Source organism: Arachis duranensis, chromosome 8 (genome assembly GCF_000817695.3).
Source record: "Arachis duranensis cultivar V14167 chromosome 8, aradu.V14167.gnm2.J7QH, whole genome shotgun sequence".
Classification (NCBI taxonomy): domain Eukaryota; kingdom Viridiplantae; phylum Streptophyta; class Magnoliopsida; order Fabales; family Fabaceae; genus Arachis; species Arachis duranensis.
The window spans coordinates 10,397,571-10,424,097 of NC_029779.3; the positions used below are offsets into that span (position 1 = coordinate 10,397,571).

The 26,527-nt window shown below is 35.4% G+C and overlaps 2 protein-coding genes and 1 pseudogene across 2 annotated transcripts in view; 1 reads left to right on the forward strand and 2 right to left on the reverse strand.

Moving 5' to 3' along the window:
- The window catches only part of LOC107460721 (two-component response regulator ORR9), a 2,864-nt gene extending 2,023 nt beyond the window's left edge, over positions 1 to 841 (forward strand). Inside the window, exons 4-5 of the mRNA XM_016079111.3 lie at positions 151 to 218; positions 502 to 841. Of these exons, the coding sequence (XP_015934597.1) occupies positions 151 to 218; positions 502 to 817 (384 nt within the window). The 3' untranslated portion in view covers positions 818 to 841. The remainder of the gene's footprint in view (positions 1 to 150; positions 219 to 501) is intronic.
- Positions 842 to 5,705: 4,864 nt separating this feature from the next.
- LOC107460723 (solanesyl diphosphate synthase 3, chloroplastic/mitochondrial-like) overlaps positions 5,706 to 26,527 on the reverse strand; it is a 25,230-nt pseudogene continuing 4,408 nt past the window's right edge.
- Positions 19,065 to 26,527, reverse strand: part of LOC107460722 (solanesyl-diphosphate synthase 1, mitochondrial-like) — a 37,617-nt gene continuing 30,154 nt past the window's right edge. The window contains exons 6-12 of the mRNA XM_016079112.3: positions 23,660 to 23,746; positions 23,165 to 23,236; positions 20,876 to 20,961; positions 20,498 to 20,630; positions 20,203 to 20,292; positions 19,901 to 19,999; positions 19,065 to 19,328 (exon numbers count right to left, since the gene is read on the reverse strand). Of these exons, the coding sequence (XP_015934598.1) occupies positions 19,152 to 19,328; positions 19,901 to 19,999; positions 20,203 to 20,292; positions 20,498 to 20,630; positions 20,876 to 20,961; positions 23,165 to 23,236; positions 23,660 to 23,746 (744 nt within the window). The 3' untranslated portion in view covers positions 19,065 to 19,151. The remainder of the gene's footprint in view (positions 19,329 to 19,900; positions 20,000 to 20,202; positions 20,293 to 20,497; positions 20,631 to 20,875; positions 20,962 to 23,164; positions 23,237 to 23,659; positions 23,747 to 26,527) is intronic.

The window sequence follows — 26,527 nt, forward strand, 5'->3', positions numbered from 1 at the left end:
AGGAAAAAAAAAAAAAAAAAGGAAAAGTAAAAAGTTCCAGATTTCAAGATCTAAGTTGGCTTTTGCTTTTTTTTTTTCTTTGTTGTTTATTTATTTTATTCCTTTCTTTCTCGATCTGTTGACATTACATTGCATTGCTTACTGCTGCAGGGATCTTCTTGGAAAGATGTTCCAGTTGTGATTATGTCATCAGAAAATGTACCTTCCAGAATCACCATGTAAGTTTTTTTTTCCTTTTCTTTCATTTTATATGTATAATGTTTATTTTTTAAGTTTCCTTTTCTTTCCCTTTAAAAATATAAAAATTAATAAAAATTTTAAATATTTAAAATTTTTTATAAAAAATAAGTTCCACAAAAATTTGGCACCAAGTGATAGATAACAAAAAATTGGCCTTCTAACTTTTGCCAACTTTTAATTTTTTCTTCTCAGAGTAGTATTTAAAACTAATTATAATAGCCATTTAATTGAAATTTTTATATTGTTGATATTATTATGTAGGTGCTTGGAAGGAGGGGCAGAAGAGTTTCTATTGAAACCTCTTCAGTCAGAAGATTTAAAGAAGCTTCAACCCTATTTTCTGAAACCACTTGATAATAATTCAAGTGAAGAAGGAGAATCTGCTAATAGTTCTATAGATTCAGACAATGAAAATAATCTCATCAGCAACAATAATAATATTAACAATAATAATAATAATAATAATAACAATAATAATAATAATAATAATAATAGTATTAGCAAAAGGAAGGCTATGTCTCCTGATGAGCCTCCAGAAAGATCAAGACCCAAAATGAAAGGGTTGGAAGTGGTGTAAACAAAATGAAAAGAAAAAACAAAATAGAGTGGTTTGATTATTTATGCATGCTCTATAGTTTATCCTTATGACTATGATCTTAATTAATTATCGTTTTTTTCCCTTAACTCATGAGCTTAATTAATGAAATCCCATCCAGGCCAGTATTGCAATTACAGCCATTCAAATGCATGTATAATTATTTATCTTTTAAGTTATTATTAGATGTTGGATGATGACGACATCGTCAATTTATTAATTAGATCAATTGTATCTAAATATGTTACCTATATTAAATATTTAAAGTGTTAGTATTAGAAAACGAAAATGATAGTATTAATGAGAAATGATTTTGACAAATAAAAGGAAACACTTTTAAAATTTTAATTTGGCAAGCTTCAATTCAACTATATTTTATCTTCCACGTTTTCAAATTATTCAGGTGAAGTCATATAAAGATATGTTTATATAAACGTAATAATTAAGAATCGATAAATAATTTAATATAAAATATATTCAATATTTTAGTTATTATCATCGCATACAAATTTTAAACATTTTTATGTGGATAACTATCATATTAATAGTATAAATCTGGAGCAGGTACAGCAAAAAATCAAAAATAATTTTATTACGTATGTAAATGATAAATAATAAAATTGTAAAAGAATAAAAAAAAATAGATGAAGAAATTTTATTAAGGTAGAAGAGTAGTTTAATAATAAATAAACTGTCATCACGGGTTAATAGTGTTTGTCTTTGAAAACACGCAAAAATGATGCACGCGACAAACCAAGAACTGACTAATTTGCCGCAAGAAGTAAAATCAAAGTTTTAATTTTGAGAGACAAATCCCTTCTTATATGGTGTCGGATCTCAATTCTAAGTTGGAGGAGTAAGGTGCTATGTATGTTATGTTTTGTTGTCACTGGCAACTACATACCTTATGCTTCTGTTTGTGGTTTTCTTTTACGTGAAGCTTTTAAGCTGCAAACATAACTTTTAGTTAACATTTTAATATTAAATTATTATTAAATTCGGCTTCATACTAATATAACAATTGACACTTCATATATAGTCAACTTCATAATTTTACATTGGACGTGTTCTCTAATAAGTAATGACCAACTTTCAGATATAAACGAGTTCAATGATCTTTTCAAAAAATTGATTTGAGACTAAACAATATCTCATTTATCCACTAAAGTGTCGTGTATTGAATATTTAAATTAGTGTTTTTTTTTTTAAGATGAGTTGATTAAAAGAACTGATTGTACTAAGAATATTAATATCTACAGCTACAAGGAATATAAAGGAGAATTAGTAAACAATTTTTATAATATAATTTATAAAAGATATTTGTTGGTACCAAAAGTTTAACCAATAATATTTTAATTTTAGTGTAATTTACTACCATCTTGACTAATATCAAAATTGTTATTATTATTATTTATTATATATCTCTAATTTTAGAGTAAAAATGTGACACATGTCACTTTTTTATTATAATTAAAATTAAAATTTTCTTTTCAAAATTAAGAAATTTTTTTCTTCTCCTTACTAATTTTTACAACCAAAATGTGTCACATGTCTTCTCTCATTGTAATTGAAATGAAATCTTTTCTTCTAAAATTAAAGAATTCTTCCTTTTTCCTTACTAATTTTACAACCAAAATACTAATTTGACAATTAAAATATACAACATGACATTCTTTAATTGCATTAAAATTAAAATTAAAATATTAAAATTGAAATTGAAATTGAAATTGAAATATACCTATATTATGTATCGTGTATTACTATCTAATTTAATAATCAAATGTGTCACATGATACTCTTATTAAAATTGAGAGAAAATATTTTTTTTAAAAGAATTAATAAATTCTCTTCCTAAATTCTCTCATCTACCTCTCTCCATTTTTCTATTTTTCTCTACTATTTTTACTCTATATAATTTTAAAAAAAAATAATTTTGAGTTAATTTTATAACTATCAGTATAATTTTTTTATGCTAATATCTAATTATATTTTTATATACATAAAGAAAAAAATATTATTTTTAAATAGCAAGCATAAAAATTAATTATTTCTATTTGTGATAGCAAGTATAAAAATTAATTATTTCTATTTGTGCAACAGACTTAACACCTAATTAAATGTAAAATTATACACGTTAAATTGTTTTAAATTTTAGATAACAAATGTTAAAATTAATTATTAATAAAAAATTAGAATTTTTCATATAAAAATATTAACTAAAAATTTTATTATTTAATTTTTTATCTATATATACCTTGATCTTTTTAATCAGAGATTTTTATCAACCTACGATTTTTGTTGTAAAAGTAGTTTGATTTTATAAATTTTTTATGACATGCATAATCTATAACTATCAGAACAAAGTAGACTGTAATTTTAAAAAATTTATATTTTCATAATAATATTACGGATAAAAATATTAGTTATTCATAATTTTATTAAAAAAATAGATTAATAAGAACATTAATACCTATTAATACCCTAGAACATTATAAAATGTTAGTTCTGTAATCATGTGAGAAATGAATAATTGAATAACTTCTTGGTAAAATATAGAGTTAAATCTCCTTTTCTTTTCCCTTTGAATCATCACACCCATTCTACAAAGTACAAACTCACTGACTAGTGACTAGCGTTCTTTATCTACATGCTGGCTATTGGCTAAAAAGCCTTGTGGTGCAAAGAATTAATTTTTTATTTGTATTTTTGAAGAAACACGGTTGGGCCTTATCTAGTCTAGACTTGGGTGTATTGGACCTGTGTTTGAAAAGGGGTTCTTAGGTTTCTGGGCTAGACCCGGTTTAAATATTAAAATAAACATGTTAGATCACCACAAAGTGGGGAATGAAATGAGATATTGATTGATCATTTCACTGGGTGTATATATATATCCGTGCCGTGTGAGCTGAGACGGTAACTAATTTGGGGCCAGGTAAACAGTTTAATTAAATTTATAATTTTTTTAATTTTTTTATAAATATTTAAATAATTTTTAAAAAAATTATAATTTAATTTTAAAAATTACATTAAACATTATCATTACTATTTTTCATAAATTAAAAACTAAAAAAAAAATAACTTTTAAAATTTTTCAAATGGACCGAATGCAACTAACTTATTATTAAGAGTATCTCGTTGTTAAGTGTAGTTATTTACAATATCATTTCCTATATTTTAGTTATAGATTGTTATTATCTGTTATTTGTTTTTTTAGTCAATTCTTAATTTCTGACTCTTTTCTTAGCCTCTGTTCACAGGTGTGTATGATGGGATTCATTGGCTTTGAGAAGTCTAATGTATATTTTCTTGTCTCTTAAGCCATCATTCATTACCTCTTTTCTTGTTCTCTGCATCACCGCTTCTTGGAGTTAAACCCCAAAATGATTTTTGAGATTGGCATCGTACACTAAAATCGTTTTTGAAATTTTAATTACACTAATTACGTTCTCTGAGATTGAAAAAAGTGTACCATATTAGTTCTGGACTCATTTTCCATTAACGACGTGATGATATGGCTTGATGACGTGGACTGTAAGTAACACGTGTCACTCCATAATTTGGTCATGTGTAATGGTAGGATGATATGGTGACCAGTGACACGTGGCATGCTGATGTGGATGGTTGTGCCACGTGTCACGTTATTTGGCCACATGTCCGTTTGTGCCACGTGTCGCAACAGTATTCGTCCACGTGTCGTCCATTGTGTTATCATTGTAGATACAATAAATTAGTCTCTTACTTCGCATTAAGTAACTCATTTTAGTCCTTGAAATTGAATGTCGTGCACCAAACTAGTCCCTTTACCAATTTTTTTCTCATTTTTTTAAATTTAAAATTTTCAATATCTTGAATGCACTAATTTTATTTCTATTTTTTCATATATCGTTAAATACAAGTGCTTTCATAAAAAGTTTTAAAATTTTAGTTTTAATTATATAATTTTTTTAATAATTTAATATTGATAAATTTTGTAATATATAAGTACATTATTATAAAAAAAAATAATTATATGATTGATTAGACACATTTTTTTTATAAAAAAACCTGTGTTTTTTAACAAGAAATCAATAATTAAAATAAACATTTTTTTTGTTCTTATGAAATGCACGTTTTCGTTATGTGTAAATGAGTTAGATTGAAGGCACTTCAAACACCCTTACTATCATCTCCAACCTCTGCATTCTAGATGAAGGAGGTCAAAGATGGTAATGAGGAAAGTTTGAAATGCTTTCACGTCAACTCCAAAACGGCGATTAGGGGTATCCGTAAGAGAAAAAATATTTTATAAAAGCCTAAAAGAGGTCGGAGATGGTAGTGAAGGTGCTTGAAATACCTTCACGGCTTCACGTCAACTCCAAGTCGGTAATTAGGGTATTCGCGAGAGAAAAAATATTTTATAAAAGCATTTTTATTTGATTAACATGTGAAAAAATAGAACTGAATTTAATGCATTCAAAAATATTGAGAATTTATTGAATTTATAAAAAAAATAAGAAAACATTGGTGAAAGAACTAGTTTAGTGCACGACATTCAGTTTCAGGAACTAAAATGAGTCACTTAATGCAAAATGAGAGACTAATTTGATGCATCTACAATAATGACATAATGAACGATATGTAGACGAATACTATTGCGACATGTGACACAAACGGACACGTGACACAACCATCCACATCAACATGCCACGTATCACTGGTCACCACATCATCATATCATTACACGTAGCCAAATCATGGAGTGACACGTGTCACTTACAATCTACATCATCAAGCCATGTCATCACGTCATTATTGAAAAATGAGTTAGGGACTAATATAGTGCACTTTTTGTCAATCTCAAGAACGTAATTAATGCAATTGAAATATCAGTGACAATTTTAGTACACAACGCTAATCTCAGGACTATTTTAGTTGTGACAGTGAATTTGTTTTTTATGTTCGTAATTAATTCAGCATCTTTGAAAAGCTTTCACTTATTACTACAACAACTAACCAACCAATTATATCAGTGACTTAAGTTACAAGTAAAGAGCTAAGCTAGTGACTAACAATGATTCTTTGAGTAAGATTTACAAGGGCTCTCCTTGATTTTTTTACTTCCTCATCATCACTGTCTGGTAAGGAATCAATTGCTGCTACTGCAAGGTTAGCATGAATTACAGCCAGGTCTTTTGTCCTTTGTATACCTCTGCTCTTTCCAAGGTACCCAAGAGCCTATATTTGCAAATATAAAAATATAATTAAACATGTTACCGGGAAAAAAAAAAGAGATTAAAATACATAATTATGAACTTTCCAAGATAACCCTTATATATTTGTTGTTAAAATGACAAGCCTGCATGTCAACACCGCATGATGCAAAAACATGATATCATGATCACAGAAAGAATGAAATGAACTTCAAATCAACCACTACAAATTATACTTAATGCACAGCAGAACTTGCTACAGGTCAATACATCTGAAACTTTTTGAGGGGCCAAGAATCTTGGTATATGTCGCATGCATACTTACTCTTGGGTTGCTGCATACACAAGGAAGGATTCGAACCCTTGACACTTGTTTAAGTGGACTAATGAGCAAACCACTAGACCAACCCAACTTGGTTAATATGAACACTTGTTCATCATAAATGATTATGGTATATCAAATATTTGATAATGGATGCATGTGTTGTGTGTTAGCGTACAAGGGTCTTTGAGATTCCGACAGTCTGACACAAACACGTATCAAATAAATGTGCTTTCTAGGCAGTTGGACATATGCAATACGTTAAGCTTGGGGAGAGTTGATCCTTGACATTAAGCTATCAAAATTTTTCATCCATTTCCTTCCCAATTCTTAATTAACCTTAAGATAAAATTGGCGAAAGTATTTTTCATACTTCTAAGCCCAGAGAATTTTTCACACGTTATTTCAATGGAGATACTATCATAATTGAGCTTTGTCTTAACACAGGGTAATTTATTACTTTCCAAAGGGAGAAAATATTGATGAAATCCGTCACATTAACTTACAATATCAACATTGTCAGGGTTGTCAAAGCCCTTATCAACAACTGCACGCAGCTGAGGGAACTCCTCCATTGCAAACAATATTGGAGCAGTTACAATTCCCTACCAAATTGGATCAATAGCGGGTCATAAGAACTCAGTATTGAAGAAAGGCAGAAATAGAGTCATGGGAAACAAGAATGAACATAGATAATGCATTTGACAAAATGATCATATCGTGGATTCATATGCTTTCATCAAAATATATTAAATTATAGGAAAGTTTTCAAATGTATCCGAAACATTAGTATTCCAGTAATCTTAACCGTTGATTTTAATTAATATATATTATATATTTTTTTTATAATTGAGATCAACGATTAAAATTATTGAAACACTGGTATACCTGGTACACTTAAAATTCTTCCTAAACTATATTAGATAAAAACTCAGGACTAATGAAGAATCAGAAGTATTTGAAAGTACATGGCGAATGTCTGACAAAAAAACCCTTTCCAAGGGAAGCCGATGTGCCTGTGAAATCAAGCACATCATCTATCAACTGAAATGCCAACCCCTACAAAAGAGGAAAGTGGGGGTTTCAGATTATGCTGTCTAGAAAAAATAAATTCACCAACATTCACATATGAAACAAGCACTGGTATATGAAAAGATATCAGCTGAAATGATGCTCCGATGCCAGATAAATTGAAGGGCACATCTTAAAGGCTCAGTGCAATATCTTTCTTTCTGTAAAGACTGGGTATTTAAAAGTGTAACATGATACTTAAAAATGAAAACCCAGGTATACAAACCAGATTTTTTCCATAGTCAAAAGCAAGCATTGCAATTTCTGCTGTTTGGCCAGCTTGGACGGCTACTGACTTGCAACTGTTTGAAATCAATGATGCAGTCTTGTAATATGTCTTCTGCATATAATATTCCATACTGAAAATATAATCAATTCTTAGAAATCCACCAAAAGCTTCCAAGACTTGCCCCTAATTGTGTAGTGCAAGAGAAAATCAAATAAACTTTACTATCCATCTAACTAACTAATAATTACATTGGGAAGTTTTTACACAAACCATAAGTAACTCAGATATAGTGGTACAAATTATGTAGAATGAATATAAACTTCCCATGTACAAAGACCATAGAAGCATAGTCGTCACAAATACAATGCTTACCTATATCGCTGATCTGCTGTCGTACTCATTTGCATGATCTCTCCTCTTACAAGATCATCTATAGCTCTTGTCATCAAAGATACAACCTGCAGAAGTACAGTCCTTACGTAAATCTAAGGTGTATTTTCCTCATCTTTATACTTTTACTATACAAAATATCAGCCACATGCCTGAGGGCCTTACCTCTGTGTTTTGCAGAGAAGCCAAAGCAAAAGAAGCCCTAGAAAGCAAAAAATCCCCAGCCAACACTGCCCACTGCATCAAAATTTATAAAAAGAATGGTAAACTACCAAAATCACCCCCAAATTTTGAAAACGTTGACAAAAAAAACTTCTACTTCTATTTATGTTAAAAATGTCGTCAAAATATTTTTAACACGACAAGAATACGCACGGTTAAATATATATTCTCAAAATATATTTTAAAGATTGGATTTTGATGTAATTTTTTGCAAATATAATTAGAAAAATGCAATATTTTTAAAATTTGAAGATTTTATGCTAAGTAGACTTTCTTTTTGCAATTTTTGTTTGTTAACGGCCAAGAATACTTTTAAAAAATGAAAAAAAAAATTTAGAGATTGAATATCCCCTTTTTTGTATGTATTTATAAATAGTTTATTCAAAAACTCCTACAAAATTTGGATCAAATGCATAAGCAGTTTGTCAAATACAAAAGTCGTTTGTTACTTCTAAAAAAATTCTTTTTGGTTATTTTTGCCGCATTTTATAATATTTTGAGGATATTTTTGTCATTATCAAAAGTGGAGGGTACTTTTTTTAGTGTTATAAAAAATCCGGAGCAATTTTGTTAGTTTCCCTAAAAAGAATATAGAAAAGCAATCATCTCAAAAAAAGTTGTATCAACTGTGGAAACATCATTAAACATTTGAGAACAAATGGAAAATACTATGCAGGTAATATGAACAAAACTCAATTTACCTTATTGCCCATTACAATATTTAATTAATCAATACCACGTCTGGTGTCTGCATCATCCAGAATATCATCATGAAGAAGACTAGCCACCTGTGGCAAATTATAACAACATTAGTTTCTAAAAGGCCATCAAAATTTATTGTTTTTGACAATCACTTTTAACCATCAATCCAATTCCTTTAGTCTAATAATCCAACAATATACTTTAGCCCACACTTTAAAACATTGATCACTAACTGATGGCTAAAAATAATAAATTCTGATCGCTCTCTAGCATTCCTCTTAAACTTAAACAACAGTAACTCATTCATAGTAGAGGGGGCAGGAGGCAGCTATTTTTGTAGACAGAAGTCCACAAAAGGTAATTCTAATGTCTTATTAGGGGGAAATAGAAAGAGCAGGAGACGGGATCATGTATACCTTGAATGAAAAGTTTTTGATAGACATAAAAAACAGCAACTAACGCATAAAGTGATTAAACTAAAATGGATGGAGACGTAAATAAAATAAAATTCATGCTGGATGGACAAAATGGAGGCGTGCTATCAAAGTTGTTTGAGATTATTTAATAACAAAAATTCCACTAAAGCTTAAGGATATATTTTACTCCACAGCTGTCTAATCATTGTTATCTGGGAGTGATGATTGATCGGTAAAAAATGAACAAGAAAATAAACTACACACTAGCTATGCGACAGAGATGAGGATGTTGCACTAGAGGTGTGCCTGTGCGGGCATACTAAAAGAGATAAGGTTCAAAATGAATGCATCAGAAAAAAAGTTGGGGTTGCATATATTGTTAAAAAGATGGTACAAGCTCAGCTAAGGTGATTTGGACATGTGCAAAGGAAGACCTAACTTTAGGTGAAATTATTAAAAGGTAATTAGATTATAAATGGTGTAAATTGATACATAGTTCACAACAAAACACTATGATATTATCTAATCCATATAGCCAACTCCACCTTGTGAAAAAAAGAAGGGGGCTCAGTTGCTTTTGTTGTTGTTTATGCATCATCTTATATTTGTACGATCACAGTTATCTTCCAATACTTTCCACAGATAGCTAAACCTAGAACACATTCATAAAATTATAGTTTAATTATTCTGTTGGTCTCTATAGTTTTACCAATATTATAATTAAGTTCCTATATTTTTTTAATTTCAATCGAGTCCCTAAACCATTTAAATTTTTTAATTAGGTCCCTATTTAAAAAAAAAAAAGTTTATAAAGTGTGAATTTACTATTATACTCACTCCCTAATTAAAAAAATTTAAAATGGTTTAGGGATTCAAGTTAAAGGAAAAAAAATTATAGACACTTAATTATAAATTTGGTAAAACTATATGACCAACCGAATAATTAAACCTAAAATTATCTATCTCTCAGCCTAAAAAATATACATTTTCCCTTAAAACAACTGTAACCTGCAGGCAGAAATCATAAATACAATTCCATGCTTTGTTCAGACTTAAGTACAAGACATTTCTTCTCCCAATTCTGACTACAGATTAATGAACTTAATAAGTTCAGATTTATCTGTTTTATATTTCATAGGAATGCCATCGTACAATCATAAGCCAAAGAAAAAATATAGATCAATAACCAACTACCATGTAAGTTCTATTTATGCTTAAGAGAATCAACATTGTCAAAAAAAGTATATCTATTTAATATAGCACATTTTCTGAAGGACTCACATGGATCATCTCAGTTATTTCAGCCATGGATTGCTGTCTTGCGCGTAGATCTGTCACAACACTGCCTCCTTGGTCAAAATGGTGAGGTGGCTTGGGTGTTGATAGTTTTAATGCTGTTGACATTAACAATAAAACCTGCAGAGGTATTCATACATCAATCATAAGCATCAAGGACATCAGAAAACATGTTGCTGCCAAATTCACTTTCCACATAAAATTGATAAAGTAAAATATGGCAATAATGCTCTTGATACTTAGAAATACTAAAACAAGGAAGAAGTGGAGCTTTAGTTTGAAAAGGAGGAGGAGGAGGCACTGGTCCAAGTGCTCAAAAGCCATAAAATAGCCCTGGGATGGACCATTAGTGACTTAAAGGGGATCAGTCTAACCAAATATATGCATAAAATCTTGTTTGAAGATGATGCTAAAACCGTTGTGCAACCACAAAGGTGACTAAATCCAACTATGAAAGAAGTGGTTCAGAAGGAGGTCATGAAGCTTTGGGAAGCTGGAATCATTTACCCTATCTCAGATAACCCATGGATAAGTCCAATGCAAGTGGTACGCAAGAAAGGGGGAATGACAGTAATCCATAATGAGAAGAATGAGCTTATTCCCACAAGGACTGTTACAGGATAGAGAATGTGCATTGACTATAGGAGACTCAATAACGCCACCAGGAAGGATCACTTCCCTTTACCCTTCATTGATCAAATGCTTGAGAGGCTACCCGGCCATGCGTTCTATTGCTTTTTAGATGGATACTCCGGCTATAATCAGATTGCAGTAGACTCTAAGGACCAGGAAAAGACGGTGTTCACCTGTCCCTTTGAAGTATTTGCTTATAGGAAGATGCCATTTGGACTCTGTAATGTCCCAACAACTTTTCAAATGTGTATGTTTTCTATTTTTTCAGATATGGTTGAAAAGTTCATTGAGGTATTTATGGATGACTTCTCTATTTTTGGTGATTCTTTTAATTCTTGTCTTAAGCATCTAGCCTTAGTTTTGAAACGGTGTCAAGAAACAAACCTCGTTTTGAATTGAGAAAAATGTCATTTTATGATGACTGGAAATTGTTCATGGACACCAGATTTCAAACAAGGGAATAGAAGTTGATAAGGCCAAGATGGAAGTGATTGAAAAATTACCACTACCTGCTAATGTTAAGGCAATAAGAAGTTTCTTAGGACATACATGATTTTACAGGAGGTTTATAAAAGACTTTTCCAAAATTGCAAAACCCCTAAGTAACCTATTAGTTGCTGATACTCCTTTTTTTTTTTTTTACAAAGAATGCCTGCATGCATTTGAAACTTTAAAAGCAAAGCTTGTCTCTGCACCCATCATTTTCCCACCCAACTGGAAATTGCCATTTGAACTAATGTGTGATGCCAGTGACTATGCTATAGGGGCTGTCTTGGGATAGATACAAGACAAGCTTATGCACGTCATTTACTATGCCAGTCATGTTTTGAATAACCTGCAAAAGAATTACACCAATACAGAGAAGGAATTACTGGCTATTATTATGCAATTGATATGTTTAGATCCTATTTAATTGGTTCCAAGGTTATTATTTATACTGACCATGCTGCTCTTAAGTACCTTCTAACCACACAGGACTCTAAATCAAGGTTAATTAGGTGGGTATTACTTCTTCAGGAATTTGATATTGAGATTAGAGACTGGAAAGGATCAGAAAACCAAGTGGTGGATCATCTGTCCAGGATTGAACCTAAAGGAGGGACGCCACCCCTACTACTGTGACTGAAACCTTCCCGAATGAATACCTCTTTTTAATTCAGACGGCCCCATGGTTTGCTGACATTGCAAACTATAAGGTCATAAGATTCATTCCCAAGGAGTACACCAAGCAACAAGTTAGAAAGCTTTTAAATGATGCCAAGTACTACTTGTGGGATGAACCCCACTTTTTCAAGAGATGCTCAGATGGGATGATCAGGCATTGTGTCTTAGAGGAGGAAGCACAGCAGATCCTTTGACATTGTCGCAGTTCTGAGTATGGAGGCCACTTTGGGGGAGAAAGAACAGCCACCAAGGTACTTCAAAGCGGGTTCTACTAGCCTACCCTTTTCAGAGACTCACAATAATTTGTAAGAAATTGTGACAAGTGTCAAAGAGCCGAGAATCTTTCTTATAATAATGAAATGCCACAGCAAGGAATTCTAGAGATTGAGTTATTTGATATATGGGGAATTGATTTCATGGGGCCTTTTCCATCCTCATTCTCAAACACCTACATCTTGATGGCAGTGGATTATGTGTCTAAATGGGTGGATGCAATAGCATTAGCCACTAGTGATACTAGAGTTGTGCTGAATTTCTTGCAGAAATATATTTTTAGCAGGTTTGGTGTTCCAAGGACACTGATCAGTGATGGAGGCAGCCACTTTTGCAATAAATAGCTAGACTCACTTATGAAAAGATATAAAGTCTGTCACAAGGTGGCAACCCCCTATCATCCACAGACAAGTGGACAGGTTGAGGTTTCAAACAGGGAACTCAAGAGGATCTTAGAGAGACAGTGGGTACCTCAAGAAAGGATTGGACAAGGAGACTTGATGATGCTCTCTGGGCATACAGGACAGCTTTCAAGACCCCTATTAGAATGTATCCATACCAGTTAGTCTATGGCAAAACCTGTCATTTACCAGCGGAGTTGAAACATAGAGCAAATTGGGCAACAAGGTTCTTGAACTTTGATGTCAAGGCTGCAGGAGAGAAAAGGTTGCTCCAGCTAAATGAGCTTGATAAATGTAGACACTCTGCTTATGAGAATGCCAAGCTCTACAAGGAAAAGGCCAAAAATGGCATGATAGAAAGATAGCTACAAGGGTATTTGAGCCCGGCCAGAAGATTTTACTATTTAATTCTTGGCTCAAACTCTTTTCTGGAAAGTTAATGTCAAGATGGTCAGGACCCTTGGGCGCCAAACGCCAAGGAGGGCGTTTAGCGCTACCAAGGGGTGAATTTCACACCCAATCTTCTAAATCTCATCCATATCTCACTATTTTCCATTTCACATCTTTTTCATACCACATCTTTTTTATTTTATCTTCCCCCTTCTCTTCCACTAGTCATCTTTCTCCATGTCCAAATTTTTTTCATATCACCACATATTCTACTCATATCTTTTCTTATTATCTCACCATTAATACAAAATTCACTCCATAATTCTTCTTTCCCACCCTCATGGCCGAATTCACCTCCCTCACCCCTATAAATAGCACTTCAATTCTTACATCTGCTCACACCTTCACTCTTCGCATCCCTTTCACTCTCATCTTCCCTTATCTCTTTCTCTTCTCTATTCTCTTTGCTCGAGGACGAGCAAAATTTTTAAGTTTGGTGTTGGTGGGCCACTCCGCTCAAACTCTCCATGGCACCAAAGGTTGGGAAATCCTCTTCAAGAAAGAGGAAAGAAAAATCCCCCTCAACAATACCACATGAGCTCCACCGGTTCTACACCAAGCTTCATGAGAAACATTACTACAATATCATTAGCAAAAAGAAGGTGATACCGGAAGTGAAATTCGAATTGAAGGCTGATGAATACTCAGAAATTTAAGAACAAATTCGAATTAGAGGTTGGGAAGTTCTGGCCAACCCCAAACTGAAGTCGGAGTTCTAAAGATCCGAAAGTTTTATGAAATCTATGGATGACGGACAAACACAAGAAGGAGCACCCCGAATTTAAGACTTGGCGCACTATGGTCCAAGGGAAGACTCTGCAGTTTGACTTGGAAATAGTGAGGGAGATACTTCAGTTGCCTCCATCTAGAGATAACCCTCACTCTTACAATAGGAGAGTCCAAGTTGATCCGAGGTTAGATCAAGTACTCAAGGACATATGTCTCCCTAGAGTACAATGGAAAAAGGACGCCAAGGGCCGGCCATTTCAGCTGAGAAGGAATGATCTCAAGCCAGTTGCTAGAGAATGGCTGGAGTTTTTTCAGTGCTCCATCCTCCCCACTAGCAACCGATCTGAGGTCACTCTGAGGCGAGCTGTGATGATCTACTGCATTATGCTTGGCAATGAGGTAGAGGTTCATCAAGTGATCCCTTTGGAGATCTATAATATCGCAGCAAGGACCTCAACCCTCTCTAGGCTAGCGTTCCCTCATCTTATCTTCCACTTATGTGAGGCAGCCAAGGTCAAGATTGATAGAGATATACTAATTGCAGTTGACAGCCCAATCACTAAGAAGAGCATGGAGTACACTCGGGAACCTGGGCAAGCACCAACTCAGAAGCTAGTTCTCCCTCCTCAGAGGAAGCAGCCTGAATGGCCCCAAGGGCAAGATCTCCCTCCGCGTGAGTACTGAACTCAGCTGGCAGTATCCATCGGGAAGTTAATATCAACTATGGACCAGCTAAAGCAGGAGCACAAGAGCTAGTCCACCATCCTTCATAAGCTAACAGAGGAGCAGAAGAAGCAGGGGCACGAGTTGGAGGAGCTAAAGTACCAAAGAGGACCCTCCGGAGAGAGCAGCAGCCACTATGACTCAGGTGGTTGAGTTTCACCCTTATCTCCTTTATCTGCTTCCTATTTTTCAGTATTTCATTCTAATTTCTATTTTCCATTCTGAGTTGCATGATCACTAGTATGATTTTCTTATTTTCTAGTTAAGTTTTTTATTTTAGTATTTTATGTTTACTTTAAGAAAGATGCCTCATGTATTGCCCACTGAGTTTAAACAAAATTTTTAAAAAGAAAAGAATAATAAAATGCATGAGAATTTGAGTTATTTATTTTAAGATTTTCGAGTTATTTGATGTGGTGGCATTATTTCTGTTTCTGAATGTATGAATTAACTATGCATACTTGACATTGAAGTGGATAATATTGGTTCTTGAGAAATAAAAACTTAAAGAAGTATTACAGATTCTCTGAAATAAGAAAAAGGTTGGCTCTGGAAGCAAAACAAGGTTGGCAGCACCCTCCCTGGGCACTAAACGCCCAGCTCGTGTTTAGCGCCAGCAAGGGACCAAAGCCAGCAAGCCATCTCTCCCCTTGGGGCGTTTAACGCCCATTTTGGAATTAAACGCCAGTAGCTGACCAATTTCACCCTCTCTTTGACTTCTTAAGTGGATTTAGCATTTATTAATTATAGTTTATTTTTTTTGTAATTTTATTTAAAAATAATACTTTTTAGCTTTAGAATTTATTATTTTATTTTATTTTTGTTTCAAATTAGGTTAGTATTTAAAGGTAAAGATCACTTAGGTTTAGGATCTTCTTCCTTCTGCACTTTTCAGAACCCTGTTTTCTCTGTAAGTCATGAGCAACAAAACGTCTTGGTTAAGGTTATGAACTCTATTTATTTCTATGGATTAGAACTATTATTCTTCTATTTTAATTAATTTTTTTTTCAATTCTAAGAATTATTTTTGTTCTTAATCTTATAAATTGGGTGGAACGAGAGTATGAACATTTTCTACATGAGTTCTTGTAATTCTCGAGAGAGAGTTATCTCGCTTGAATTACAGCTTGAAAACAAATTCCTCTTAATTCGCTAATTTTATGAACTAATTTGGATATGTGACATATAATCCTGTTAGTCTTAGGCAATTAGGATTTTCGTGGCGCTAAACTAGTTTTCTGAACTTCACCCTTTAATTGGAATTAAGCGACCACGAGAGTGGCGGTTAATGAAGGTTAGAGGAGGCTAAATCACTAAGAGATTAGGGTTTAGACATTTATGGTTTGCCATAGAATGAATCACTCATAGTTAAAATAGTTGGTAAGAAACTTTAATCCGGAAAGATAAACATCTCCGAAGTCTTAACTGTTTTCTGATTCTATTTTCACACCAAACTATTTATTGCTTTCTTTATTTCCCTGTTTACTGTTTTATGCGTTTCAACCACAAACCCTTTTTTTCTTATTCACCTGACTAAGTCCAACCAAACAACCGTTGTTTGCTTAGTCCGATAATCCTCATGGGATTGATCCTCACTCACTTGAGGTATTACTTAGATGACCCGATGCACTTGTCGGTTAATCTGTACGAAATCCCTTTTTTCACACCACTTACCTGAGGGAAGTTGGGTTTGGTGACACTATAGTTCAGGGACTTTATCTTTGACAACTTTCTAATTACTGCATTTGTGGAGCGGTGTCGTCCAGAGACCAATACTTTTCACCTGTCATGGGGTGAGTGCACCATCACCCTGTAGGATGTTGCGTACCGCCTTGGGTTACACACAGATGGAGAGCCAGTGGGTGGGTGCCTGCGTGACTTCCAGATTTGGCACCAGCGGCTGATATGTGGCTACGCGGAGGAACTCCTAGGAGCCAGACTGCCCCTTCCAGCGCAGCAGGGTGCGCAGAGGAAGGAGTCGTTCAGCATTAAGATGACTTGGCTTAGGGATCGAGTCTGGCAGATGTAAGGCACCGTCGATCCAGCCACCCTCCGACAGTACACTAGGTGCTATATCATGCTGCTGATCGGTGGATATCTGATGACCGACAAGTCCAACAATTATGTGCACATCAGGTGGTTGCCATTGTTGGCGAACTTTGGGAGGTGCAGCGGTCTTTCGTGGGGGTCTGCTGTGCTTGCATGGACGTACCACTCCTTGTGCCATGTAGCACGTCGTGATACGACAGACATTGCCAGTTGCACACCGCTTCTCACGTCCTGGATATACCACAGGTTTCCACAATGGTGTCCTGAGGACAGACAGATTCTGCATTTCCACTAGCAGCGAGGTAACCACTTGCATTTTGAGATTTTTTAATTTATAATTATTGAATTCTGTTTTTACCTGCATGGATTGACATATGTAAAATTTTTTGTTTATTTAACAAGTTGATAGGGATGTTATAGCAGACTAGGGACCACCATGCACAGAGGATTCTTCGCTGGCGTATGTCGTTAGATCGACTCGCTTTAGACGAGGTTTACCATTATCTTTACTTTGTTTAATGTTACACTTTTTCCTCATTTAGTAGTGATTGCTTCTTATGACAATATGATGTTGTGCATTGTAGATTCGTTAGACGTCGTACGCTGATGATCGGTTGCAGGCTATTACTCCGGAGTGGGTGAGGACTCCTCGCGAGTGGGGGACTTGGTTGTCTGTTGTCCCACTTGTGTGCTTCAACATTGTGGAGTTTCACTAGCCTGACTGGGTGACACGCCAGTTCGGAAGTGAGCAGACGGTCCCGGTCAACCTGGTCAATGTCGACCGGTTTCTCACTAGTACTGGACGAGGAGAGGATGTATGGTGGCCCACCAGGCTGCGTGACTGGTACGACGGTTTTAGGGCTCGGTTTAAGGCCGGCCACATGATCACCATTTAGCCCACCGCGAAATTGGAGTATTGGGACTGGTACCAGCAGGCCTGTAAGGTGAGACATCTGTCAGGTGAGGATGTGCTGGATGATCCTAGACTTGCGACACTTCCTGACGATGTTCAGCCCACGCCGAGTCAGCCCAGTGAGGTCCTGCAACTTCCAATAGATATTCCTGATCGCCGAAGGTGTGCCAAGGAGGTGCACCCAGACACGAGGAGGCCCACCCGCTGTCACTGTTTGTCATCCGACAATTGAGATAAACCATCACAACAAAAAAATCACTACTACTAGACATTTTTTTTCAAATCTCTAGGAAGAAAAAGAGAGGAGAAGAAAGATTTGATAATTTTGTGAAGAATACTAACGATTTGTTGGTCCTTTTATAGAAACCATATTTTTGTCTTATTATATCTCGTTTACTGTGTCAATGACGTATTTTTAAACTTATCTCGTTTACAGTGTAAACAAGATAAGTATGGTCATATCTCCTTACACTGTAAACGAGATACGATTAAAAATGAAAAACGATAAAAATTCTCAAAATGACCTATTTCAGTAATTTTAATATTTATTTTATTTATTGAAAAAAGGTTCCCAAAAGAACAGAAATCGAGTCTTAAGAGTATATAGTTGTTAAATGCAGTTAGTTACAATATCAGTTCCTATATTTTAGTTATTGATTGTTATTATCTGGTATTTGTTTTTTGAGTCAATTCTTAAATTTTTACTCTTCTCTTAGCCTCTGTTCTCAGGTGTATATGATGGGATTCATTGGCTTTGAGAAGTCTAATATATGTATACTCAATTCTAAATACAATCACATAATTCTCAGTTTTCTTGTTTCTTAAGCCATCATTCATTACCTCTTTTCTTGTTTTCTGCATCGCTGCTTCTTGTGACCGTAATTTGTTCTTATATGTTTATAATTAATTCGACATCTTTAAAGGGAAAATATTCACATAATGACATCTTCATATGAAGATAACATTGTGAATTAGCTAAATATATTTGGTTAAATATATCAAATTATCTAATAGTCAACAATGCTATCTTTATGTGAAGATGTTATCATAGGAATATCTACCTCTTTAAAAGGCTTTCACTTATTACTACAACAACTAACCAATCAATTATATCAATGACTTAAGTTACAAGTAAAGAGCTAAGCTAGTGACTAACAATGACTCTTTGAGTAAGATTTACAAGGGCTCTCCTTGAATTTTTTACTTCCTCGTCATCACTGTCTGGTAAGGAATCAATTGCTGCTATTGCAAGGTTAGCATGAATTACAGCCAGGTCTTTTGTCCTTTGTATACCTCTGCTCTTTCCAAGATACTCAAGAGCCTATATTTGCAAATATAAAATATAATTAAAAATGTCACCGAAAAAAAAAAGAGAAATTAAAATACATAATTATGAACTTTCCAAGATAACCCTTATATATTTGTTGTTAAAATGACAAGCCTGCATGTCAACACCGCATGATGTAAAAATATGATATTATGATCAAAGAAAGAATGAAATGAACTTCAAATCAACCACTATAAATTATAATTAATGCCATAGCAGAACTTGCTACAGGTTAATACATCCGAAACTTTTTGAGGGGCCAAGAATCTTAGTATATCACATGCATACTTGCTCTTACTACGTTACGTTATATGATAGTTGGAGGCTTCCTGGTACTTATCAATAATCTATTTAGCCTAAAACTTTTCATCCATTTCCTTCCCAATTCTTAATTAACCATAAGATAAAATTGGCGCAAGTATTTTTCATGCTTCTAAGCCCAGAGAATTTTTCACACGTTATTTCAATGGGGATACTATCATAATTGAGCTTTGTCTTAAGACAGGGTAATTTATTACTTTCCAAAGGGAGAAAATATTGATGAAATCAGTCACATATTAACTTACAATATCAACATTGTCAGGGTTGTCAAAGCCCTTATCAACAACTGCACGCAGCTGAGGGAACTCCTCCATTGCAAACAATATTGGAGCAGTTACAATTCCCTACCAAATCGGATCGATAGTGGGTCATAAGAACTCAGTGTCGAAGAAAGGCAGAAATCAAGTCATGGGAAACAAGAATGAACATGGATAATGCATTTGACAAAATGATCATATCGTGGATTCATATGCTTTCATCAAAATATTTTAAACTATATTAGATAAAAACTCAGGAATAATGAAGAAGCAGAAGTATTTGAAAGTACATGGCGAATGTCTGACAAAGAACCCTTTCCAAGGGAAGCCGATGTGCCTGTGAAATCAAGCACATCATCTATCAACTGAAATGCCAACCCCTACAAAAGAGGAAAGGGGTGGGGGGTCAGATTATGTGCTGTCCAGAAAAAATAAATTCACCAACATTCACATATGAAACAAGCACTGGTATATAAAATGACGGGCACATCTTAAAAGATTTGGTGCAATAACTTTCTTTCTGTAAGGACTCGGTATTTAAGAGTGTAATATGATACTTAAAAATGAAAACCCAGGAATACAAACCAAATTTTTTCCATAGTCAAAAGCAAGCATTGCAACTTCTGCTGTTTGGCCAGCTAGGACGGCTACTGCCTTGCAACTATTTGAAATCAATGATGCAGTCTTGTAATATGTCTTCTGCATATAATATTCCATACTGAAAATATAAACAATTCTTAGAAATCCAACAAACGCTTCCAAGACTTGCCCCTAATTGTGTAGTGCAAGAGAAAATCAATTAAACTTTACTATCTATCTAAGTAATAATTACATTGGGAAGTTTTTACACAAACCATAAGTAACTTGGACATAGTGGTAGAAATTATGTAGAATGAATATAAACTTCCCATGTACAGAGACCATAGAAGCATAGTCGTCAGTCGTCACAAATACAATGCATACCTATACCGCTGATCTGCTGTCGTACTCATTTGCATGATCTCTCCTGTTACAAGATCATCTATAGCTCTTGCCACCAATGATACAACCTGCAGAAGTACAGTCCTTAGGTAAATATGTGGTGTATTTTCCTCATCCTTATACAAAGGAGGCCCTAAGGCCGAAGAAGGAAAAAACTAGCAAGCTCTAGGAAAATACGTTCCACTACAATCAGCTAAAACCAGCAAGAAAATTTGGCTGGGGGTTTGTTCATAATAGGCTTCATGTTGCCTGAAGTTCAGAATGAGTTTGGCTAACCCATCAGCTACTTGATTGGCTTTCCGGTAGACATGTCTCCGCTCCACTCTCCAGTTACGACTAAGGAGATTAGATATCCATCTAATAATATGCGTTAGAGTAGGATGCTTATAGGGGGGTTTCTAATAATCTCAATAGCATCTTTGGAATCAGACTCAACAATAAGCTTCTTGATCCCCCTCTACCAAGCTATTTCCAGGCCTCGAAAAATGGCATTAATCTCTGCTTCAATAGCCGTAACCTTATCCATTTTCACAGCAAACCTATAGATCCATCCTCCAACCTCGTTCCTTATTACACCAGCACAATTGGCCAGACCAGGATTAACTTTAGACGCCCCATCAGTGTTCAGTTTGTACCAATTTTCCGGCGGAGGTGTCCAAACTATATTAATAGTACGGTGAAATCGGTCCTCCTTTGAATCACTCCAGACAACAGCCATATCAAGCAAAAACTTATTAATATTCTTCACTTTAATCCACACTGGGGGGTTAGCATTATTATGCCAAAATTCATTTCTATACTTCCAAATCATCTAAGCTGTGATCATGAAAACATCTTGCCATCTCATATCACCGTTCTTCCCAAGATCCTTTTCAAGATTGACTCTTATCCAGTCCTTTAAGTTTAGAGTAAAGAACAGGTTTGTGGCCTGGGGATCTAGAAATTGCATCCAAAGACTAGATGCTCTGGAGCAATCCCTGATAGCATGCAGGGGTGTTTCGGCTTCACTGTTGCAGCAAAAGCAGGTCGGTTCACTACCATTGTTCCACCTAGCAACTCTGGACATGGTTAAGAGACTATTATGGCACAGCTGCCACATAAAAAACTTAGCCCTTTGAATTTCTTTCCAATGCCAGATCCTTTTCCAAACAGGGTCATTTTGGAATTGATTCACAAACAAATGGTTATAGGTGTGTTTGATGGTGAACTCACCTTTAGGGTTGGGTCCCCAAAAAAGATCATCAACACCATCCATAGACTTCGGCGGGGGAAAGTTAGAAAGCTTGGCTATCATGTTGTCGGGAAGCACATGATGTTCCACTTTCCATTATCTTTAACATACCAGTTCAGGTTTCTTTCCGAGTCTTCATTAGTAACTAAAGGGGAAGCAAAAGTCTCAAGTTTGACTCCTTGTTCCAACCACTCATCCTTCCAAAAGTGAATTTTAGTTTCGTCTCCAACAATGAAACCTGTGTTGCAAAGGATCTTTGGCCACCATTTAACAATATCCTTCCAAAGTGTCGAGTCCCCATTTTTGCACATGATTCCCTGAAGAGGATTGCACTCCATTCCATATTTTCCCCAAAGCACTCTGGTCTAAATCGAATCAGATCCACTAACAGATTCCAACCCCTCTTCACTATGAAAGCATCATTAACCAGCTTAAGATCTCGACATCCTAGCCTGCACAATCTTTAGGGGCAAGGATCTTGTTCCACCCTATGAGATGAGCTCTCTTAGTCTCCGGATTGTGCCCCCAGATGAAAGCTCTTTGCGCACATCCCAAATTACTACAAATGCTCTTCGGCAATTGCAGATGCTGCATAGGATACAATGCCATGGAGCCACCGATTGGGCAAGCGTGATTCTACCAGCCATAGAGAGGGTCATTGCTTTCCACCCTTGAAGCTTTGACTGAACTTTATCAGTAATATTGGCAAAATGGTTCTTATTGATTCTCACTCCTTGAATATTATTAGCCCCTGATATCTACTAATGTCTCTCATTTCACAAAAACCACTTCTAGACGAAATGTTCTGTCTGGTCTGAACAGAAAATTTTTAGAGAAATAGATGTTGCTCTTGTTCTGATTAATTCTATGGCCAGAAGCATCACAAAATGATCCCATAATCTCCATAACCGTTTCCAGTTGATTGACCGAAGTCTCAGCAAAAAGAATAAGATCGTCCGCGAACATAAGATGGGAAATGGGCGGACTCATCTTTATACTTTTACTATACAAAATATCAGCCACACGCCTTTGGGCCTTACCTCTGTGTTCTGCAAAGAAGCCAAAGCAACAACAGCCCTAGAGAGCAAAAAATTCCCCGTCAACACTGCCAACTGCATCAAAAGTTATAAAAAAGAAAGATAAAGACAAACTACCAAAATCGCTCTTGAATTTGAAAAAAAAAAAACTCCTATTTTTGTTTACGTTAAAAATATCCTCAAAAATATTTTAAACACGACAAAAATACCAACCGGTAAATATATATTTTCAAAAAGTTCCTATAAATTTTAGATTAATACATAAATGGTTTGTCAAATATATAAATTATTTGTCATTTATAAAAAGTACTTTTGTTTATTTTTATCACATTTTATATTTTAAGAATATTTTTATCATTATAAAAAATGGATGATATTTTTGTAAGTGTTATAAAAAATAAAGAACAATTTTAGTTGTATCAACTGTGGAAATATCATTAAACATTTGAGAATAAATCGAAAATACTATGCAGCTAATATGATCGAAACTCAATATACCTTATTGCCCATTACAATATTTAATGAACCAATACCACGTCTCGTGTCTGCATCATCCAGAATATCATCATGAAGAAGACTAGCCACCTATGGCAAATTATAACACCATTAGTTTGGCAGAAATCCAAAATCCTCTCCCCAAAAAAAACCTCTCAAAACAAATAAATAAACTTAATATTATAGCCACGGTTTTTTTTGGGGGAGGGGGTGAAGTCAAACTGCAACAAAACAACTAATTTAATATCACTGAGTGCTTTTCTCAAAAACTTAAGAGACAGTAACTCATTCATAATAGAAGAGCAGGAGGCAGCCATTTTTTAAGACAGAAGTGCACAAAAGGTAATTTTATGGTTTTATTAGGGGAAAATAGAAAGACCAGGAGAAATGATCATGTATGGCTTGAATGAAAAGTTTTTGATTGACATAAAAAAACAACAATTAACGCATAAAGTGATTAAACTAAAATGGATGAAGATGTAAATAAAATAAAATTCATGCCAGATGGACAAAATGGAGGCATGCTATCTTTTGAGATTATTTAATAACAAAAATTTCCACTAAAGCTTAAGGATAGATTTCACTCCACAACTGTCTAATCATTGCAATACGGGAGTGAAAATTGTTCGGTAAAAAATAACAAGAAAATAAATTATACATTAGCTATGAAAAAGTAGCGGTATTTTTGTTGAATATTATTATTTGAGGTATTTTGTAGTCTTGTGGATGTTCAGAGTTGTCCTGACACAATACAACATAATACGTAGAGGATGTGTTGATAGAGATTTCTTGCCGTTTTTAAAAGATTCGTGACTACTTTTGAAAATGTGGTGTGCCGAGAGCAACACACAGCGAGCGTGTTGACAAAGAATTCTCGCAACTTTTCAGAGATTTGTTATTGTTTTTGGACATGTGGCACATATGGAGCAATATGAGGGAGCGTGTTGACTACTCTGTGTCATAGATTCCTTATAACTTTTTAGAGATTCTTCATTGCTTCTCGCCATGTGGTGTGCCACGAGCAACACACAAGAGACGTGTTGACTGTGTTGCCTACATGCAGGAGACAAGTATGCTCCAGGAACAGCAGCACGATGAAGACTCCGCCCTTTAAATTTGCTCAACAAGCTCCTTTGGTTTGTATGCAATACATTCACCCTTTTACCAAACTACTACCTCTGAAGAGAAGAAACAAAGAATAGGGAGAGAACGTAAGAAAGAAAGATTAGGGAGAGAGGCAAAAACATTGAGTGTTGAGTTTAGGGAGTTTAGTGTATTTAGAGTAAGATTTATACATAAAAAAATGATAAACATGTGTTTAACAAAAATGGTACGTGATTATACAATATTGGAAGAACATATTATCAACTGAGAAACTCTCGGAGATCAACAACTTTTAGAGTGAATTATCAACCCGGCCTCTGACCATTTTGCAGAATGACAAAGCAACCCCTGACGAATAAAGCAATCCACTTCGGTCCCTGTCCCATACCTCCGCGACACAAGGCGGTCTCTGTGGGTGGATCTCCGGTAACTATGATCGGAAAATGCTGAGCTGGCATGGTGAGCGTGTGTTAGCTTGTTGATGTGGATGACACCTCAAATGGTCAGGGGGTTAATTATCTCCATCTACCTCAAATGGTCAGGGGTTTAATTGTTCCCAGCCACGTCAACCAAAACAACCTTTCTCTTCCATCTTTGCTCAACTGCTATGCCGGAATGGAGAAACAACCACCACCGCCCACCTCCGCCATCCCCAACCAACCTCCTCCATCCTTAGCCATAGTTGCCACCATGTCGAAGCCTGTATAAGACTAATATACAACCCTACAATAGCCTCGAGGAGGATGTTTCCGGCGGCAAGGAAGGCAATGAAGTCACCAAGCTCGATGCGGAGGAAGGAGAAAGAGCCGCCGGCGACAAGGACGACGACTGCGAACTCAGTGTAGCAGAGGGCAGAGAGGAGGGCGGAGAAGCCAGAGATGGCGTAGTTGAGAACGATGGAGGGACCGACGTCGGTGCGGGCCTCCTGGCTGGTGATTACGAAGATTTTGGAGCCGATGACCAAGCCGAAAGCGAGCCAAGTGAGGTCCCAGGCGGTGAGGCAGCGGCGCATGGGATTCTCGCTAGTGTGAGGGAGGACGTTGAGCTCGTTGTTGTCAGAGGAGCGGCTGAGGAGGCGATCCCTTAGACGGGGACACGCGGAGGCAAAGGCGCCCCGGTAGGTGGTGAAGCTCTAAAATGAGGGCTCCGGAAAGAAGTCTTGCTTACTCCACCGCCAGTAGCTTTGGGTGTGGGCGTTGGGGATGGCCGGAGGTGGGCGGTGGTGGCGGTTCCTCCATTCCGGCGTAGCAGTTGAGCGAAGATGGAAGAGGGAGGTCGTTTACCCTCACCATTTGAGGTGGATGAGGATAATTAACCCCGTGACCATTTGAGGTATCCACGTTTGTAGCATTCGTCCACATCATCAAGGTAACACACGTTCACCGTGCCAACTCAGCGTTTTCCGATCGTAGTTACTGAAAATCCACCCACAGGGGCCGCCTTGTGTCACGGAGGTATAGGACAGGAACCAAAGTGTATTGTTTTATTCGTCAGGGGCTATTTTGTCATTCTGCGAAATGGTCAAGGGCTGGGTTGGTAGTTCACTCCAATATTTAACAGTTTTGGCCATTATTTAGCCAAACATAAACATTAAATTGTCTTTAACAAATAAATTTTATTAATTCATGTGTACAAATTCTGAAAAATATGGATGCAAACTGTTGATATTATTTTAGTTTGTAAGTTCTTTTTATTTTTTGGTTAATATTATTTTTTGCAAATTATTTTTCTATCATATTATTTTAATTTAATTTGTAATTATTAGAA